Below are 21,661 nucleotides of genomic sequence, written 5' to 3'. Positions count from 1 at the left end.
AGGAGAAGAGCCATTGTATTCATAGTGGAGAAAGAGAGAGCGCGGAGTCAGGAGGAGTCAGTGACATGAGTCGGTGAAATAGCAGAAGGCATTAAGAAAAGCTGGTACCAGAGAGGACCTGAGGAGAAGCAAGCCAATCGGAGTCCAGGGTGATCAGTAGAAGCAACTGCGTAAGCAGTACCCGTGAGTGGAAACACCATATTATCCACAGGCCTAGTCAGTACCCAGGGTATACACAGCCCAGGGGATCTAGGGCCGAACAGTCTTGGCAGCCGCTTATACAGCAAACGAACAGTCTGATTGCTCCTACCAAAACTCTTCCTTTCACACAGAACCGGCTAGATAACTGGCAGCAGCATCACACCGACAGGAACAATTACCTCTCCGGATCGCCCGTCTCTCTCCACAGCCGGTGAATGGGTTGTATACCAGTAAGGCCGCTCTCACACAGGCGGTTTTAACTCTGCACTAAGCCTCCATTCATTTCAAAGGGGCTTCTCAGATAAGCGTTTTAGTAAAGCGTTTCTAACAAGCACTTAAATTAGCGCTATATGTTCTATTTTTGGGCTCTTTGTGCGTTTTTCACACAGTACATCACCCATTGCAATGATGGGGTGCAAGAAAAACGATGTCCAAAGAGCTTGTAAAACAATGCATTTAAAAACGAAGGGCCTAGATGTCACTTTATACAGTCAAAAAAGGAAGAAGTAAAAATACCTCTGCATCTTTCCATCTCTTCCCGATTGCTACTTCTCTCCCGCTACTCTTCTTAGCCTCTTTCCAATAGCTTCTTCTCTCCCACTACACCTCTGAGCCTCTTCCCAATTCCTTATTCTCTCCTAGTACTCCTCTCAGCCTCTTCTTGATGGTTTCATTCGCATTCCTTCTCTGACTGCTCCCGATCGCTTCTTTTCTCCCGTTACTCCTCTCAGCCTCTTCCCGATCGCTTCTTCTATCCCGCTACTCCTCTCAGCCTCCTCCCAATCACTTCTTCTCTCCATCTCCTCCCAATCGTTTCTTCTCTCCCACTACTCCTCTTAATCTCCTCCTGATTGCTTCTTCTCTTCCGCTACTCCCCTCAGTCTCCTTCCGATCACTTCTTCTCTCCCACTACTACTCTCAACCTCCTCTCGATTACTTATTCTCTCCCACTACTCCTCTCAGCCTCTTCCCGATGGCTTCTCTCCCAATCCTCCTCCCAGCCTGCTCTCGATCGCTTCTTCTCTCCCGTTACTCCTCTCAGCCTCCTCCCGATCGCTTCTTCTGTCCCGCTACTCCTTTCAGCCTCTTCCCGATCGCTTCTTCTCTCTCGCTACTCCTCTCAGCTTGCTCCCAATTGCTTCTTCTCTCCCGCTACTCCTCTCAGCCTCTTCCCGAACCTTATTCTCTCCTGCTACTCCTCTCAGTCTCCTCCCGATCCCTTATTCTCCCCCGCTACTCCTCTCAGCCTCCTGCTGATCCCTTATTCTCTCCCACTACTCCTCTGAATCTACTCATGATTACTTTTTCTCTCCCGCTGCTCCTCTCAGCCTCTTCCTGATCGCTTCTTCTCTCCATCTGCTCCCGATCGCTTTTTTTCTTTCACTTCTTTTCTCAATCTCCTCCCGATCACTTCTTCTCTCCAGTTACTTCTCTATGCCTCCTGTCGATGGCTTCTTCTCTCCCACTACTCCTCTTAGCCTCTTCTTGATGGCTTCTCTCCCACTCCTCCTCTCAGTGTGCTCCCGATCGCTTCTTCTCTTCCACTGCTCCTCTCAGCCACCTCCCGATCGCTTCTTCCCTCCTGCTACTCCTCTCAGCCTCCTCCTGATCGCTTCTTCTCTCAGCAGCCTCCCAATCGCTTCTTTTCTCCCGCTACTCCTCGCAACCTCCTCCCGATCCCTTATTCTCTCTCACTAAATCTACTCATGATTACTTCTTCTCTCCCGCTGCTCCTCTCAGCCTCATTCTGATTTCTTCTTCTCTCCATCTCCTCAGGATCACTTCTTCTCTCCATCTCCTCCTGATCGCTTCTTCTCTTCCGCTGCTCCTCTCGGCCTCCCCCCGATTGCTTCTTCTCTCCTGCTATCCCTCTAAGCCTGTTCCTGATGGCTTCTTTCCCACTCATCCTCTCAGCCTTCTCCCAATTGCTTCTTCTCTACCGCTAATCCTCTGTCTCCTCCTGATCGCTTCTTCCCTCAGCCTCCTCCCGATCGTTTCTTACCTCAGCCTCCTCACAACTGCTTCTTCTCTCCCACTACTCCTCTCAGCCTCCTCCCGATCTCGTCTTCTCTTAGCCTCCTCCCGATCGCTTCTTCTCTCCCACTACCCCACTCAGCCTCCTGCCGATTGCTTCTTCTCTCCCAGTACTCTTCTCAGCCTCCTCCCTATCGCTTCTTCTCTCCATCTACTCCTGATCGCTTCTCTCCACGAAATGTTGTTCTTTATACCCGGAGTGTCACCATCAACAAACACCCCTGATCCTTCTGTGGTTATAGCCTTGTTTTCGGTATTGATGAGCAGCATAAGAGCCGCGAATACTACTCCCATCATTTCACCCCCACAGCTCGAGCGTGCCACGTATGCCAAAAAACAATGTGATTTTGAGAGTATTTAATTATGTGGGCAAACACGCAGAGTATTTTCATACATAAATACACACAGCCACAGGCGGAATATACCGGGTGTGTGCGAGCTGCACAGCTGAACGGGGGATTTTATTGAAGAAAAGAGGTGTAGAACAGGCTAATAAAACCTACCGCAGAAGTCCTTAGAACCGCATGTTCTGTACATGAGAAGAAAAGTGCTCCCCCAGCACTGAGGAAAATGTGACTATGATAAAACAGTAAGTACACAGCACTCCCCCCCCCCTCCCACCACACCACAGAGTATACGGCGCCCCCCTCCCTACACACCACAGAGTATACGGCGGCGCCCTTTCCCACACACCACAGAGTATATGGAGGCGCCCCTTCCTACACACCACAGAGTATATGGAGGCGCCCCTTCCTACACACCACAGAGTATATGGAGGCGCCCCTTCCTACACACCACAGAGTGTACGGCGGCAGCCCGCCCGCCCTGCACAGCACAGAGTATACGGCGGCAGCCCGCCCGCCCTGCACACCACAGAGTATACGGCTGCAGCCCGCCCGCCCTGCACACCACAGAGTATACGGCAGCAGCCCGCCCGCCCTGCACACCACAGAGTATATAGCCCCCTACCCCTGCACACCACAGAGTATATAGCCCCCTCCCCCTCCCCACCACAGACTATACGGCGCCCCCCCCCCACACACACACACACACACCACAGAGTATACGGCTCCCCCCCCCCTCTACACACCAGAGTATATTGCACCCCTCTCCTACACACCACAATACACTGCCGTCAGGCTCAGTAGGATCAGGCTGACAGTGCACGTCTCCTCCATGCTGCCGCTGTCAGTGATGATCAGCAGCGGGGAGGGCTGCGCTCTGATTGGACGGCCGGGAGATTTAATCCAATGGGGAAAATCCTCTTCTTGGCGTCAACAGTTACCGGGCAGACTGGGAGAAAGTGAAAGTGAAACATGAGGCAGCCGGCATGTCTATTTATCAACTTCAACACTTCTGCCCTAACAACCAATCAGGTTGAATTAGCCAACCCAAACAACCAATCAGGTTGCTGGAATTGTGAATCAGAACCAATCTGGTAGCTGGAATTGCTGAATACCGCAGAGGTGTTGCAGAAATTGATAATATGCGTCCGGAAAGAAGGAACATTCCGGTATCTTCACATATGGGAGGATCAGGGATGATTGTCCAGGGGGCATATACACTACCGTTCAAAAGTTTGGGGTCACCCAAACAATTTTGTGTTTTCCATGAAAAGTCACACTTATTCACCACCATGCGTTGTGAAATGAATAGAAAATAGAGTCAAGACATTGACAAGGTTAGAAATAATGATTTGTATTTGAAATAACATTGTTTTTACATCAAACTTTGCTTTCGTCAAAGAATCCTCCTTTTGCAGCAATTACAGCATTGCACACCTTTGACATTCTAGCTGTTAATTTGTTGAGGTAAGCTTGAGAAATTGCACCCCACGCTTCTAGAAGCATCTCCCACAAGTTGGATTGGTTGGATGGGCACTTCTGGCGTACCATACGGTCAAGCTGCTCCCACAACAGCTCAATGGGGTTCAGATCTGGTGACTGCGCTGGCCACTCCATTACCGATAGAATACCAGCTGCCTGCTTCTGCTGTAAATAGTTCTTGCACAATTTGGAGGTGTGTTTAGGGTCATTGTCCTGTTGTAGGATGAAATTGGTTCCAATCAAGCGCTGTCCACTGGGTATGGCATGGCGTTGCAAAATGGAGTGATAGCCTTCCTTATTCAGAATCCCTTTTACCCTGTACAAATCTCCCACCTTACCAGCACCAAAGCAACCCCATACCATCACATTACCTCCACCATGCTTAACAGATGGCGTCAGGCATTCTTCCAGCATCTTTTCATTTGTTCTGCGTCTCACAAACGTTCTTCTTTGTGATCCAAACACCTCAAACTTGGATTCATCCGTCCACAACACTTTTTTCCAGTCTTCCTCTGTCCAATGTCTGTGTTCTTTTGCCCATCTTAATCTTTTTCTTTTATTGGCCAGTCTCAGATATGGCTTTTTCTTTGCCACTCTGCCCTGAAGCCCAAAATCCCGCAGCCGCCTCTTCACTGTAGATGTTGACACTGGTGTTTTGCGGGTACTATTTAATGAAGATGCCAGTTGGGTACCTGTGAGGCGTCTGTTTCTCAAACTAGAGACTCTAGAATCTTCTTGCTTAGTTGTGCAACGCGGCCTCCCACTTCTTTTTCTACTCTGGTTAGAGCCTGTTTGTGCTGTCCTCTGAAGGGAGTAGTACACACCGTTGTAGGAAATCTTCAATTTCTTAGCAATTTCTCGCATGGAATAGCCTTCATTTCTAAGAACAAGAATAGACTGTCGAGTTTCAGATGAAAGTTCTCTTTTTCTGGCCATTTTGAGCGTTTAATTGACCCCACAAATGTGATGCTCCAGAAACTCAATCTGCTCACAGGAAGGTCAGTTTTGTAGCTTCTGTAACGAGCTAGACTGTTTTCAGATGTGTGAACATGATTGCACAAGGGTTTTCTAATCATCAATTAGCCTTCTGAGCCAATGAGCAAACACATTGTACCATTAGAACACTGGAGTGATAGTTGCTGGAAATGGGCCTCTATACACCTTTGTAGATATTGCACAAACAAACAGGCATTTGCAGCTAGAATAGTCATTTACCACATTAGCAATGTATAGAGTGCATTTGTTTAAAGTTAGGACTAGTTTAAAGTTATCTTCATTGAAAAGTACAGTGCTTTTCCTTCAAAAATAAGGACATTTCAATGTGACCCCAAACTTTTGAACGGTAGTGTATCCCTATTCAACACCACTTCTACTCGAGCCCACCTAAATAACCAATCACCGTGAATCTGCCAACTCAAATGTTGCGAATGGTGTGGAGATGGGGTGTAAAAAGCTAATATGCGTCCGGGGGGCTGCTGGGGTAAATTATGGAGGGAGGATGAGGGATGATTGTCCGGGGCTGCTGGGGGTAAATATGGAGGGAGGATGAGGGATGATTGTCCGGCTGGGGGTAAATAATGAAGGGAGGATGAGGAATGATTGTCCGGGGCTGCTGGGGGTAAATATGGAGGGAGGATGAGGGATGATTGTCCAGGGGCTGCTGGGGTAAATAATGGAGGAAGGATGAGGGCTGATTGTCCAGGGCTGCTGGGGGTAAATAATGGAGGGAGGGTCCCAAGCCTCATGCTGACTGCTGGAAGGAGCTCAGAGAATGAACGCCTCCAGGCTTAGGGCTCATTCACACGGGTGGATAGTCACCGTGGACTTCCTGTGTGTAACGTGGTGAATGGAGGCAATGAAGGTCTACGGTCACTCTTCTATGGCCGCCAGCGAGTGGGCGCAGTGTATCGATGTGCAGGAGAACGTCGCAGCGTGCTCTGTTCCTCTGCGTGTGCTACATGTGAAGCGCTGCGCACTCCGCCACCGCCAGGGCAGCGTAGACATACATGGCTTAAAGAAAACACTGCATGTCCGTGACGCCAGATTCCCCCTGTCTCCATGGTCTTGTTCATCCAACTTTGAGTAAAAATGATTGCTGTGCAGCAAATGAATGCCTATTGTATCATCTCTATGCATCTCCTATAGCACATACACAGAATGAATAACAATTGTAATATTTATTGTGTTTGGGTATTTTTTAATATCAATCAATAAAGTACAGTTTAAAAATGTTTTTTTTTTGCAGTGTGTTAAAGTATTGTTGACCTCCTATACTCTTATCATCTTTGCATTGATAGTCCAAAGCTGATGTCATAGTCCCAGTGATTGTGATCAGGGGCCCGATAACTCCAGTGTACAGAATATCATCCATCGGGTCGTGTTATTATACAGTTTGTAGGACATCTGATACCAGAAGGGCTTCCAGCGGATGATGATTATTCTCTATATTTTGTGATGCGGCTCTTCTCTATCTTCCTCCCTTCTCACAGCAGTCCTTCACAGGCCTCCACTAGGTGAATCCGGTTGTGATTACTGTGATGTGATGTGTCAGTGCTGTGAGAATACATATATGGTAATTATATCCTATATACAAAGTACTCAGCACATACCTGCGGGTAGAACTACAGCGCACATCTGGAATACTCACCGCTGGCTGGTCGTCCTTCTTACCTGAAGTAACCAGAGGAGATGGATTAGAGGTCTGAGGTGTACTGTGCCCAAGGGATTTCCCCATAAATTGTGACACTGGATTCTAGGGGGCAGATACTGGGATAACTTCAATAAACTAGATTAGTTCAGCCCTGGAGAACCCGCCTGTCATGTTTCAGCCGGTATACTCTCTAGTATCTGCCAGCACATTTTTGCTACTGTGGGTTGTATCCTGACCAGCGAGGGTTAATATCTCTTAATATGGCTCCTGCACACTTGCATTTTTCTTGCACATTTTTTTCACGTGCTATCGCTGCGTTTTTTTCATGCAATTGTCAGTGGGACTTTCTAATATTAATAACTAGAGATGAGCGAGCATACTCGCTAAGAGCAATTGCTCGAGCGAGCATTGTCCTTAGCGAGTACCTGCCCGCTCGAGAGAAAAAGTCCGGGTGCCGGCGCGGGAGAGCGGTGAGTAGCAGCAGTAAGCAGGGAAGAGAGGGAGAGAGAGATCTCCCCTCCGTTCCTCCCCATTCTCCCCCGCAGCTCCCTGTCCGCCGCCGGCACCCCAACCTTTTCTCTCGAGCGGGCAGGTACTCGCTAAGGGCAATGCTCGCTCGAGCAATTGCCCTTAGCGAGTATGCTCGCTCATCACTATTAAAAACGCATCGCAAATTGGTGCTTTGCAATTTTTGTGCGATGCGTTTTTAACATTTGAAAGTCCCATTGACAATTGCGTTAAAAAAATGCAGCGATATCGCGTGAAAAAAAACGCACAAGAAAAATGCAAGTGTGCAGGAGCACTTAGTAGTTCAGGCTAATTAGTCCTGCAGCTGTTAGCTGAGGCTGGTGATTGACAGTTCTGTCAGCCAATCAGCTTCTCCCTTTTCCCTGTATAACCCAGCTTTTCAGTTGTTCCTGGTCAAGTAAGCTTGCTCAGTGCTCCTGTCTGGCTCCTGTGTTCTGGCTTGCTTGTCTGTTTATTTTGCATTCTATGTTCTTGTCTTTTATTTGTTGTCAGTTTCTTTTTGTCTCTGGTTTTCTGTATTCTGGCCCCCCTCGGATCGTGGACTTGTCCTCGTGGAAATAGTGGGGTCGTTCCGTTCAGGATGGGTGCTCCGCTGCAAGGTGGGTTCTGTCGGAGGGGCTCAGAGTGCCCCCTCTTCTCGCTACCTTTTATTTTTTTGTCTGCTCCTGTGTCTAGCCACCTATGGAGCAAGCTAATATGCCTGTCCTGATTGCTTCAGTGCTAAATCTCCACAAGGCTTTGTTAGCAGTGCAGGACAAATGAATCTCCGCCTTATAGCCACCTTTGAACGCTATCTTACAGAGTATAGAAACTTTGTACACTCATTGTGTTATTTACACCCCAGAGCTGCAGTCACAATTCTGTAGACTTCAGAGCTGAAATCTCCCTGCATCCCCAGCTGGTTTACTGCCTGCTTGGTTATTTGCATTCTGAAAAGTGTAACCTGTGTACTGTAGGATGCTAATTAGCTTTCATGTCTGTATTTCTTGTCTGTTCCATTACTTTTACAGAAAAAGGTTATGTTTCTGTCAATGACCCAATTGATTTCAATTGGATTTTTCTGTTGGCTGATGTTATCAGTGAGCTTCTCTTTTTTTCCTCCATCGCATTAGATTTGGTGTTGTTGTTTTTTGTTTTTTTTTTGTTGTGTTTTTTTTTTTTGTTTTTTTTTTTGTAATTCTGTATCAGAAAAAAATGAAGCTCTGACTCCTTCAAAGATACACATAAACTAAATGGCCACTTTATTACACCGCAGCCCTTTACTAGAGCCACCCTACCCTCTCACGATTGGCGCTTCCCTGTATGGTAATTCTCCCCGTGACCCCGGAGCATAAAATCACGTGACAAGTTTTCCGTGGATCAATTTCAGTGTGAATCCACATAAGATGGTAAAATCCAGCGATCTGAGCGACTTCCAATGAGGCCAGTCATCGATGTTGGACTACCCGGGGTCTCACTGCCAACTGTGGGGGGGGGGGGGGTGTTATTGTAGAGAGTATACAGAGAATGGCGTGATGAAGGAAAACATCCAACGAAAGAGGATCCTGTGAATGGAAGCAACTTGTCAACGAAAGGAGTCAGAGGAGGATGTCAGGAATCGTTCTCACCAACAGGCTGCACAGTCAGCCAAATACAACGCTGGGACTCCAACTGTTTTATACCATGGATGTGCTATAACAGCAGATGACAAGCTCCAGCACCATTGTGTCCGACAGAGACAGAAAGCTGAGACTCCAGCGGGCAAAAGAGCACAAAACTTGTATCACTGAGCAGCGGAAAAAAACATCCCCTGGTCAAATGGATCCAGATTTCTGTTGCTGATGGGAGGTGAGAATTTGGAACAAGCAGCATGAATTGATGACCCCTTCCTGTCAGCCGGTCAGAACCTGTCAGCACCTCCATCTAATCTCCAGCAACTACAAGAAGCTTCCTGTCCGCAGGGGCCGATATTCCTGCAGAACAATTTAATCACCGAGTGGGATCTATAACACGGAAAATTGCTGCAGTTGGCCAAAGGAGCCCAACACTACTGGATGGGGGTCTAATAAGGTGGTCATTCAGTGAATAAACTGTATATTAAAAAATGAATCCACTCAGAATACTTGACCCAAAACTGTAAAATGAAGTGTTTTCTGATTTCCCCTCCCAAACTGTGATAAATCAAAGCAAAAGAAATCAAGTCTATTTGCCCTAGCTGTATACCTGCCACTTACTTCTGTATACAACGACTCCAACAACCATGGTGGTGAGAACAAGAACGCTGATGACCCCCACACAGATGATCACGGACAGCTGGACCTCCTGTTCTGGGTCTTAAAAGGTAAAATGTGGAGAATATGAGCCGATGATTACAATGAGAGATTCATATATTCAGGAGACACATGAAAATAACATAAGAGGTGACACATAATAAATAGAGATGAGCGAGCACGCTCGAATAAAGCAGTTACTTGAGCGAGCATCGCTCTTCTTCAGTAACTGCTTATTGGTCCGAGCAGGCTGGCGGGGGTGAGCGGGGAGGAGAGAGAGATCTCTGGATGCAGAGAAGATCTGTGAGAGCTCCTCGGGGTGATATCAGCAGCCTACGAGGCCGAAGGTCCGGAATTACCTTCCCGTGTGCCCTATTAGTGCGTATGGGTGTCACACAGGGGATCCTCTGCTTGGAATCTCCTTTCATGAGCCAGAACGAAGAACTGCTCATAAAACAGAGGTTCTCGATCTGCAGGACATGGACGGTCCATGTATAATATTATATAGTTGGCCACTCTCACTTAAAGTGACCCGCCAGTTTTAGGACAAAATTCTGTCCTTAGACCAAAGGGAGAGGGGGGATATTTCTTGCAGTTGTTCTTCTCTGTCCTCCCTCCAATCTGCTAGTTTCAGGTCCCATTTTTAGCCATCCGAGATAGCCACAGAAATTGTATAACTATGTAATGCACACTGTATACTGCACTCTGATTGGTCAATGCTGATATCGTGAGCAGCTCTGGCCATTCAGAGAGCAGGTATAGTGCATTAGTACTATAACACTATAGTAGTCTGAAGATTTCATTGGCCATTTTGGACAGCTGAAAAAAGGGCTTACGTAGAGGATCAGAGGGCCGATAGGGAAGACCCCTTCTGGTCTTGGTACAGAATTTTGTTTCGAGACAAGAGGGTTACTTTAAATAAGGAGACTTCCCAGTTACACCCCCAGTTATATCACTCTCACCCCAGTCCACAAGGAGCGGCTCCTCCAGGCTTCCATGATCCACTTAACAGGAGTAACTGTCGCCCTCTTGGGGTATCACTTCCACACTGACCCTGATCTGATAGGTGCCGTCAGGATTGGGGAGGACATGTGTGGTCTGATATGTAGGAACCTCGTCTGTCCTGTTCTTCATCCACTTCACATCCACAGCTCGGGGGTAAAAGCCATACACCAGACAGTGAAGCTTCGTGACCTCTCCCGATTCCCGTCCCATCACCTTCACTCCTGGCTGGACTAAGAGGGAAAAGAGCAGATATTTGAACTGACCATGCAGAAGATTACACAGCTGTACACACAGATTTGTGTGTACACGGATTTGCACATATGAAAGTATGAATTTGTTTGCCATGGTTTCCAAAACTGCAGAAAAAAAATGTGACAAAACTATGAAAAAATACAATGTACACAAGACTCAGCACTTATGCAAAAGGGTTTTCCAGCCAAGAAGAAATGTAATTAATATTGTGTTGCCTTGTTGTTCTACATGTATTTTGTGTATGATATCACTTTAATTTAGGGGCCACTGTCTGTATGGTGAGGGAGCATGATCTCACGAGGACACGGTGTTGGGTGTTGCCTCCAAAAAGGTAAGCCCCAGATCGATATAAGACTGCGTAGGAGTGGAAGAAAGAGTTGTTGTGACGCAGCAAGTGAGCGAGAGAAACAACATGTCAGGAATGACTAGGTGAGAGAGACAGTGGTTAGACATACATCTCCAGCCTGCGAGACCAAAGAGATAAGGAAGTAATTTTTTATGTAGTTCATGGCCGGCCTTAGTCACCTGCAACCAATGTACAGCGCGCCAGCCACCGTTTGCAATAACCCCCCCTTAGGTCCACCCAGCGAGATATCTACATGTAGGCGCATCATGTGGAACTAAATGAATCATCCTCCTGGCTCCTCACCTCTGGTATTCTGAGGTGCCCCTGCAATCACTTAGTTCTGCTACTGCATTTATGTAATGAGCTTGTTTTGGGGGCTGTATTTATGCTATCAGTTTGCTTCTGGTGCAGTATCTATGTTCTGAGGTTGCTTCATTGCTGTATTTGTCATGAGATTGGTTCTAGTGCTGTATTTATGTACTGAGGTTGGTGTGGTGCTGTATGTATGCTATGAGCTTGGTTCTGACACTGTATGTATTTACTGATCTATTATGGTGTGTATTGGCTGCTACCTTGCTGCTTTCTGCACAAGCAGAATTCAGGCAAACTGTCTATCCATGGAATATATGTTGTTTTATTATTTAGGAAAGGGGACACCAAAATAATTCTGCACAGGGTGCCAAGAAGGCCAGCACTGATGTCGCTGGGGGTATAATAACCAGTATGAAGTCACCTCTCCGCTCCAGGTCTTTTCTGCCGTTCTCAATGTATCTCTTCAGTTTTTCTACACAGATCTCCTTCAGATAAATCTTGGTTTTCTCCACTCTTCCTTCATTCGGTTTGTTCCCCCTCTGTGTGATGCTTTGAGCCCCGGCCGAGATGGGTATATATAGGTTGGTCAGTGTGTCATAGAACATGTACTCTCTCCCATCATAGCTGTGAAGCTCATAACTTGCAGTGCTGGCGTCCTCTCTCAGCTCACAGCCAACCTGTATGAAATGGAGACCTGCACACAAAACGGGAACATAGATACACATACACATTTGTAATATATAGTGACTAAGACTATTAATATTTAGGTTTATATAGGGTATGAAGCTCTCAACCAGGAGAAGGAAAACCAACTCTATACTGCCATTAGATGGGATAGGAACCTTATAAATGAAGGTCTCAGCTTTAAATAGGGATTGGCAACATGCCTAATGATATAAACTACATAGTAAAGGGGAAATGTTTCTTCCCATTATCTACTATTGCCCACCTCATGCTTTTCAGATTGTACTAGCTGATATACCCGGGTTCGCCCAAGTAATTTGATACAGGTGTTTATGTGTTGTTCGCACAGAAAATTTTATGAAGTCAAAGTTACTTTAGAGGACCCGAGGAATAAAATCTGTATATACAGAGAGGAGCGTTAGATTCTCCTCAAGCTGCATGTACTGATGTCCCTCTGCAGAATGTGCCACCCCTCCCACTCTACTCATTTAGGACCTAAAGAATGCTCGTGCCAAATTTCACCCTTGTTCGACACTGGGAAGTTACATTACACAAGGGTGCCAATACTTTTGCAATTAGCATTGACTAATCAAGGTGTGACCACTTTACTTTTCTATTTAGGACCTAAAGAATGGTCATGCCGAATTTCATGTTTGTACAACACCGGGAAGTTACAGAATTAGTGGTGAATCGGTCAGTGAGGGCTTTCACCTTTACAAATCTAATCTATAAGTTTCCAATATTCTCTTTGGTCTGGGCGGTACTATTTCTACTCATGGAGAGCACCAGTTGGCGTAGGGAGTCTAATAGTCCGGGCAATGGTTTGCAAATTAGCTTTCATCCAGGAGGATTTACTCCCAGATCTACATCACCTAGCCAATAAGTGCTCTACTCTGCAATGATGAGGGGCAATAACCCCAAAACAGCCCATCTGCAGATTGGTGTCTCTTCCTTATATAGACATTTCTGGTGTAGTTTATATCTTTAATTATGTTGCAAGGTCGATTATGGAGTTGGTCATTGACTTGTAGGGCTGCTATCTAATAGGTGGTACTAGGAAGCTAACTCCTGGAACCTAATTTGCATCCACTTTATCCCAGGTAGCATTGCCTAACCTACAAGACTGCCTGCGCCAGCTGATGCTCTTTATAATGAGAAATAGCACCCCCAGACCCAAATTTATCAAGGAAACTCATATGACTTGGCAAGCATGAGAAGGTAACCGGAGTTAATGGAGAAGCTAGTTCTGCCTTGCAGGCACAGGCTAACATTGGCAGCAGCATTGGGCCTGCCTGCATGGTATTTTACTCTTAGGCTGGGTTTACACGGGGCGGATTTGCCGCGGAAATTCCATGCGGAATTTCGTCGCGGCAAATCCGCATGCGGCCACTAATCCCAGGATTAGCCAGCCATGTGGACGAGATTTCTGAGAAATCTCGTCCACACGGGACGGCAAATCCGCTGCGGCTAAGCCGGCAGAAGCTGCCAGCTGCGGCGCAGGTTTGCCGACCACAGCATGTCCATTCTTTTCTTTTTTTCCGCTGCGGCCACACTCTCCTTTATGGGAGCACCAGCCGCAGCGGAAGAGCAAGCAGCTGGGCCGCTTCAAAGCCGCTGCGGGGTTTGAAGCAGCAGTTCTCCCAGCGGGAATATCACGGTTTTTCGCTGCGGCCGAACCGCGGGATTTCCGTCGGGAATCCGCCCCGTGGAAACCCAGCCTTAAAGGAGATGTCCCGAGGCAGCAAGTGGGGTTATACACTTCTGTATGGCCATAATAATGCACTTTGTAATATACATTGTGCATTAATTATGAGCCATACAGAAGTTATAAAAAGTTTTTTACTTACCTGCTCCGTTGCTAGCGTCCTCGTCTCCATGGTGCCGACTAATTTTTGGCCTCCGATGGCCAAATTAGCCGCGCTTGCGCAGTCCGGGTCTTCTGCTGTTCTCTATGGGGCTCCGTGTAGCTCCGTGTAGCTCCGCCCCGTCACGTGCCGATTCCAGCCAATCAGGAGGCTGGAATCGGCAGTGGACCGCACAGAAGAGCTGCGGTCCACGAAGATAGAGGATCCCGGCGGCCATCTTCAGCGGTAAGTATTGAAGTCACCGGACCGCCGGGATTCAGGTAAGCGCTGTGCGGGTGGTTTTTTTAACCCCTGCATCGGGGTTGTCTCGCGCCGAACGGGGGGGGGGTTTAAAAAAAAAAAAAACCCGTTTCGGCGCGGGACATCTCCTTTAAGCTTCCCTCACACAGACGTTTTTGTACAGCGTTTAACTTCAACGCTGTGTTTTGACAGCAATGCATGTTCTATCTTTGGCCATTTTCAGCTCTGTGTCGCCTATTGGAATGAATGGGCAACGGATTCAGCACTGCTGAAAACATGGCACAACTTGGTACCGTGTTTTTGGCAGCAGAAACGCATGTGCTAGCTGCACTACCTGAGGAAAAAAAAGGAATAACCTAGCTGGCACCGTCTGGGTACCCGCCTCTGTTCTCCGGAGCGCCGGGCAGGCTGCTGGGCACTTTTCAAGCTGACAAAGCATCTATTGCTAGTGACGGGGATTGAAATCTTCGCCTCCTAGTGAGAGATTTCTCTGATTGGTTTTGGAGCGCTGGCTCCTCCAATCAGAGCTAGCACTCGATGCACCAATCACAGCCATTCAATGAATGGCTGTGATTGGTGCATCCAGCGCTGGATGTGATTGGCTGAGCCTGCTGACACTCAGCAGGCTCAGCCAATCACAGCAATCTCTTGCTGGAGGCGGGGTCTTAAAACCCCGTCAAGAGCAAAGGATCCTCTGTCGGCGATGACAAGTGCCGGGAGCTCCGGGGAGCAGTGGCAGGGACCCAGATAGCACCAGCTAGGTGAGTATTGATTTTTTTTTCTAAAAATGCAGACAAAACATTATCAAAAATGCATAACAATGCTCCTGAAACCGCAGTAAACGCAATGCTGAAAACGCTGTGCTTTTTCAAATGCCTGTTTGAAGGAGGCATTACTCTGGAGTAACTCCTTCCCTCAGACTCATGAGGAATAGCATAGCATAGCATGGCAGCACCTTACTTTACATGCATAGGTGGTGAGGGGTATGGAACATAGAAACTGTCTTACAAGGAGGGCAAGGAGCCATAAACAAAGAGGCTCAGATAACTACGGTAGATCAAGCCAATAGGCCATAAAAGACACATGCTGTCCTTTAGAAAAGGAAAGTGGGAACCTATTTGCCTGCTATAGGCAACTATTCCACATTTCCTTTACACTAGTTTTTATAAACCTTCTCATTTGTTTTTTTTTATCTATGCTGACTTTACTTTTTTGATTGTACTTGCAACATTTTATATCTCTAATTAGGGGCGTAACTAGGAGGTGGAGGCTGGTAGGCCATGGGCAGGGTGCTAGCTGCTAGAGGAGACTTACCTTGACTAGAAATATATATAATTACCAACTTGGGAAGTGAATCTTTGCCCCCAGGTGAAGGAAAGCCTAGCTATGACAAAATGCTACTATTAATCAAAAATATGCAGATCAATAAATATACAGGACATTGCGTGTCTCACCTTCAGTGTGGTTGAGTCTCTTTTTCAATAACTGCACTTAATTTCTAAATACAGCCTCGTCTGCTCTATCAATCTGTGTCTCAGTCCTCCAGTGCTCAGGACCCTCCATCATCCACGGAGCCACCGGGACAGCTCTGCCGGTATCACTTGTGTATAAATCAATCTGCTGATCATCCACATATCCAACTACGGAGAATTCAGGCAGCCCGGACCCCGGAACCGAGACCCCGATGTAATAATAGCGCAGAGAGTGACTGTCTAAGAGAGACACAGAGACTGTTACATAAAACAAATGCAGTGATCGCATCAAGTGATGCGGTAGATCGGTATGCTGGCAATACCCACATATTGACTTCCTAAAAATAATTTTTAAACTTACAAATAAGAGCTGAAACATTTAGAGGAGACGTCCAAGAGGACAATCAGAAATTCCTAAGGCTTTAAATGTGAAAATTGTTTCAAAAGACTTCTCCACCTTTTGCAACCCCTTTTTTGTTAGAATAGTAATTTAACAATAAGCTGAGATAAATAAGATGTCTCACAACTAGGGAACTCCTAGAGATGAGCGAGCATACTCGCTAAGGGCAAATACTCGATCGAGCATTGCCCTTAGCGAGTATCTGCCCGCTTGGAAGAAAAGATTCGGCTGCCGGCGGGGAGCGGCTGGGGAGAGCGGGGAGGAACGGAGTGGAGATCCCTCTCTTCCCCCGCTCCCCCCTGCTGACTGCCGCAGCTCACTTGTCACCCGCACCGGCAGCCGAACCCGAACCTTTTCTTCCGAGCGGGGAGATACTCGCTAAGGACAATGCATGATCGAGCAATTGCCCTTAGCGAGTATGCTCGCTCATCTCTAGAAACTACACAAAAAGAAGCTTGTGACAGCATGTCAGGGTGCAAAAATATCCAAAGATATCTGACATAGAGGAATACATCGTTGGATATTTTTGCACCACTACATGCTGTCACAAGCTTATTTTTGTGAATGGTCCTGCTGCTGGAATGATGGGTCAGGTTCGCCTTCTTGTGGCTGTTGTATTCTCTGGTACCACCCGTGCTGGGTGTCAATTGAGTGCTGCTGGCAACCATTCCTTTCTTCGTTCAACTGGGAAACTAGTGATCAGCTGTAGTCTACAGTGGAATCGGACCGTGATTGTTCAGGTCTCCTGAAGCGGCACCCCAGGTGAATTAAAGCATTACATTGGGCCCAATGAAATCAGTAGGTGTCTATGTAATGCATGGATGTATTGGGTCTTCCAGACAGAGGGACACACTCTTTGTAGCTGTTCTCTGCTTGTGAGACTGCAGGTTCAGAGCTCAGTGGGTCCCCTATGAAGCTGCTCACTCTCCTCTGTCTTTCTCTTAACGTTCCCATAAATGCTCCCTGTCTGACACTGAAATGCCTGTGCAAGCTGTGATTTTAGGGAGAAATTATTGGTCAGAAGTGTCCTTAAGGAAATATAACCTGCTATGTGTGTATGAGGATGAAACAAGCCTATGGGTGCTCATGAGGAGATTAGCAAAGGCAAAGGAGCAATACTTGTCTGCAAAATCTGACTACACTCAGGGGTTTTTGTAATGTGTAATTTTTGTAATTTTTTTCCTAGTGTTTTAGTTTTTTTATATATCTCCCTGAATTAGGGCTCCCACACACTTGCGTTTTTTTAACACTGCGTTTTTTTAACGTGATTGTCAATGGGACTTTCTAATGTTAAAAATGCAACGCACCAAAAACGCAGTTGCATTGCATTTTTAACATTAGAAAGTCCCATTGAGAATCGCGTTAAAAAAAACGCAGTGTTAAAAAAATGCAGGTGTGTGGGAGCCCTTACACAGATCATAAACTTCAATTTAAATTGAAATTGCTGCATCTCTTAGGCTGGGTTCACACTGGGCGGATTTGCCGTGGAAATTCCGTCCGGTATTTCGCCGCGGCAAATCCTCTTGCGGCCGCTAATCCCGGGATTAGCAATCCATGTGGATGAGATTTCTCAGAAATCTCGTCCACACGGGACCGCGAATCTGCTGCGGCAAAATTTTTTTTCATCTTCCGCTGCGGCCGCGCTCTCCTCTATGGGAGCGCTGGCCGCAGTGGAAGAGCGAGGTTTTTGCCTGCAGCCGGCGTGTGAGAGCCCAGCCTTAAACTGCAAAATGTGTGACATTTTTGCTTCTTTTTTAGCCACAACTGGATGCAGCATCACAATGTAATATAGTGAATGGGTTAACTCCTTTCTGCATCTCAGTACATTGCGGCTAACCAGGCAGAGGAATTCCAACAGCTGGCAAGAAGCCAACGAAAATTTACAGATTGTGCAAGATCATACTGGAGCTTCACCGCATGCTACCATCGGCACGCTCTTCTGCTTCCGTTCTCAGGCAGGAGAAGCTTATGAATGCTGAGGAAGGGGTTTGAAAATGTCTCCCACCACCCATGAGTGGATCATTATAAGTGTCGGATGGACCATCATTCAATCACTTTTGTAATAATGGCTGCCACAACAACACAAAGAAATGTTAGTATGTCTGAAAGCAAAACAAACATAATGGTTTCATCTGACCAAGAACAACATCTGCATGGAGTCTGTATGTTCTCCCTGTGTTTGTGTGGGTTTCCTCTACCTATCGGGCATACATTTATTGAGGAGAGAGGAAGGAGGAGTAAGAAGAAGCATGGTGGGTCGGTATTAGTGTATCTTGAGGCCACCAGGAAGTCCTGGTGGAGTCAAGATTGACAGGGGGGTGACGCCCCCTGATGCTGATTGGCTGCACAGCAGCCTGGCACATAGGTCCTGGTATGGCACTAGAAGTTAAGGGGGAAAAAAAGATGCATCGCTAGCCTGGTTCCAACACACAGGCACAGCTCCCGCGCTGTTCCTAGGCACCGAAGGGCAACACGGAACCCGCCTCAGTGTTTAACCAGTGAGGCAAAAGCGCTGTGAAGTGGATTTAGTAGCGACGCTCCGTAACAGGCATCACCACCCCCAAGCGATGTAATGCGAACATCCTGGCGGCTGCATGGAGGCGACATGCCTGCGGGGGGAGACACATTGGTGCAGGAGCACACGCCGCCGGACTTCCCACACCAGATGCGGCTTTCCCGGTGACGGAGCTGAAGTGCACAGAGTGGCAGCTGTTACTGCGGGAGCGAGGGGACGGATCTCACAGTCCTGGGCCCCATCTGTCAGTGAGGGAGCGGCAGCCACATACTTTACAGTACTGCCGGTGGACCCCATACCAGGAACGGGGGAGTGTCCGGCACAGATCTGAGAATGCACGGAGCGGCGCAAAAGGTGTGAGGCCGGCAGCTCTGAGCGGGGGATCTTAGGGTGAGAGTAAAATTTCTTATTAGGCCTACATTATTACATGTTTATGCTGCCATGTTACACCTGTAATACCGCAGCATTTACAGCTAATCATGTCAGCATAATAATTAATGTACACAGAACGCAGCCATATCTCCACACTTTGCTCATAGGACCTGGCAGCCTTGACCCTATCAGGAGCTGGAGGTGTGAGAGGGGTGTTCCTCCTGTCAAACCCCTAGATTCCGGTGGCGTCAAGATACACTAATACCTGGCGGGTCAGTAGTCAACACTGTTGCCTTACATTGCTTTCGTTCTAGGTTCAAATCTGACCGAGAACAACATCTGCATGGAGTTTTATGTTCTCCTTGTGTTTGTGTGGGTTACTTTTTCATATGGTGCATTCATTTATTGACAAGGAAAAAGCAGCAGCATGGTGGCTCAGTGGTTAGCTCTGCTCCCTTGTAGTGCTGGGGTCCTACGTTCAAATCTGACCAAAGGCAACATCTGCATGGAGTTTGTATGTTATGTGATCTAGAAATAGAAAAAAAATCCCAGCACTTCCTTTAAAAAGATTAACTATATTATTAATCCATAAAAAATGACAAAGGTAGTGACTGCGCACAACAGCAGCTACGCGTTTCAAGCTTTACCACTCTTAGTCATGGCAACATTGGGAGCAAGATTGGGTGAGCTGACCCTTTTCTGTTTTTTGAGTATGCATGTTATCCCTGTGTCGGCCCACACTAAAAACATCTTAATAGGTAAATATAGATTGTGAGCCCCAATGGGGTCAGAAAATGTCAAGTAATGTAATGTATTGTGTAATATGTATGTGCTAAATAGATAATGGTGATTATTCTGAAACATACAGACTCCATGAGGATGTTGTCAGGCTTGGCCCAGAGTCCCCCAGCACTGCGAGAAGCGGCACCACCATCATTTGGTGAGATCATTATTTTAGGGGTACCAAACTTTTTTTCATAATTCTGTAAAGTGGCCAAACTGAACTTTCAAAAGATCAATCATCTTTATGAAGGATGCAAACACAGTTGAACATGGTGCCACTGCCGAGGTTTAGTAAAAGCAGCCCTGAAGAGAATAGCTACAGGAGGTGCAGTTAGCAGTCCCTCGCGGACCCGAGTGCTTGAGGGAGTCTGAAGACACATCAGACACGAGTATTGTACTAGTAAATGGCACCTGGTTGGTGTTACATCTCCTGCTTTGCACCCAAGAGTTTTAAGTCCCGCCTTTGATCACCTGCTTCACTAATTATTCAAGCTGGTAATGTACCGTGTTTCCCTGAAAATAAGACACTGTCTTATATTATTTTTTTGCCCCCAAAAAGGGCACCGTGTCTTATTTTCGGGGGTGTCTTGATACTCACCCAGCAGGTAGCGTTCGGGTCCCTGACGCTTGCCTCCGGTGTTCCGGCAGTCTTCCGTGTAGTCCTCAGCGCTGAGAAAGCATCTCTTCCTGGTAGCGGGGCTTGAATACCCCGCCTCAAGCAAGAGATTGCTATGATTAGTGAAGCAACACTGCCTCAGCTAATCAGAGCCGGCGCTCGATGAACCAATCACAGCCATTCAATGATGACATTCACTGAAGGGCTGTGATTGGTTCATCAAGTGCTGGCTCTGATTGGCTGAGCCACTGTGCCCGTGATTCAATCACAGCAATCTCTTGCTGGAGGCGGTGTATTCAAGCCCCGTTACCAGGAAGAGAATGCTCTCTTAGCGCTGAGGACTACACGGAAGACTGCCGTAGCGCCGCAGTCCAATGTGAGGGACCGAACACCGCCTGCTAGGTGAGTATTGGTTTGGATTTTTTTTCATGTAGTGTACCTAGGGCTTATTTTTGGGAAAGGGCTTATATTTCAAGCCCCGTCCTTAATAAGCCCTACCCTGATTTTCATTATCGGGTTGGGCTTATTTTCAGGGAAACACGATATCTACTTGTATATGAGGACTTGTATATGGCTGACAATCAAAGACTCTCCCAGATTCTTTCTTCTGGGCTATAATACAGACAACACAATATTTTCTGCGCTGTTGGCTATTGTATTTAGTTGAACCTCTCATGCTGATATGCAGCCCTTGCATAGGACAGTATATGCCCTTTCACTGTAGTTAATCCACTAGTGATAAATTTTGGAAAAGTTTGGAAAAGTTTAGAAAACGTGGTAGACTTACTCTGGCTGGTGTGAGCTCTCATGTTGCAGAGTCTATAGGTCACAGGTGGCAGCAGGGGGTGGGAATATATTCTCATAGCTGCCCACCTGCCCATGTACTCACCAGAATACACTGCAGACGCCCACAAGCCCATCAGGATTAGGAGCGACATCTTCATCCTCAGTGTGAAATCAGCAACAAAAGCTTCACCCTCCAAAGCCAGCAGATCTGTGAGCCCCCTGTCATGTATATGGACCGCTAGACTGTCCTTCCAATAGAGAAACTCGCTTACAGGTGATCCGCAGGTGGAGGAAGATCACAAGAGAATTCATAACAAAGCTGGTGCCATGCCATGGCATGGCATAAGCAGGAAATACATGGTGACACGGTGGGCGGCAAACATACAACTTTTCATTTTAACCCATAAGTGGCAGCTCATTACACAATAGCATGCATCAGCCTAGAGGCACAAACTACTGAGGTCCGTGCTGAGACCCGTCCGGACTGCGTTTACAAGTGCTGGATATTTGCGTTTTACCCTGATC

At 47.0% G+C, this 21,661-nt stretch overlaps 1 protein-coding gene and 1 pseudogene across 4 annotated transcripts in view; both read right to left on the bottom strand.

Moving 5' to 3' along the window:
* LOC136580641 (class I histocompatibility antigen, F10 alpha chain-like) overlaps positions 1–3,415 on the bottom strand; it is a 64,084-nt gene extending 60,669 nt beyond the window's left edge. The window contains exon 1 of one of the 4 annotated variants that reach the window (XM_066581364.1): positions 3,356–3,415. In XM_066581364.1, the coding sequence (XP_066437461.1) occupies positions 3,356–3,413 (58 nt within the window). In that variant the 5' untranslated portion in view covers positions 3,414–3,415. Of the gene's footprint in view, positions 1–717; positions 2,178–2,203; positions 2,818–3,325 lie in introns of those variants that run through there. The other 3 variants (XM_066581367.1, XM_066581369.1, XM_066581366.1) reach the window with 3 other exon arrangements.
* A 2,910-nt stretch (positions 3,416–6,325) lies between these two features.
* On the bottom strand, positions 6,326–21,373 carry LOC136580642 (class I histocompatibility antigen, F10 alpha chain-like; annotated as a pseudogene).
* Positions 21,374–21,661: the final 288 nt, after the last annotated feature.

Source organism: Eleutherodactylus coqui, chromosome 10 (assembly GCF_035609145.1).
Source record: "Eleutherodactylus coqui strain aEleCoq1 chromosome 10, aEleCoq1.hap1, whole genome shotgun sequence".
In the NCBI taxonomy this organism is placed as follows: domain Eukaryota; kingdom Metazoa; phylum Chordata; class Amphibia; order Anura; family Eleutherodactylidae; genus Eleutherodactylus; species Eleutherodactylus coqui.
The sequence above is the reverse complement of the archived record's forward strand: the minus strand, read 5'-3'. Positions and strand labels throughout refer to the sequence as shown.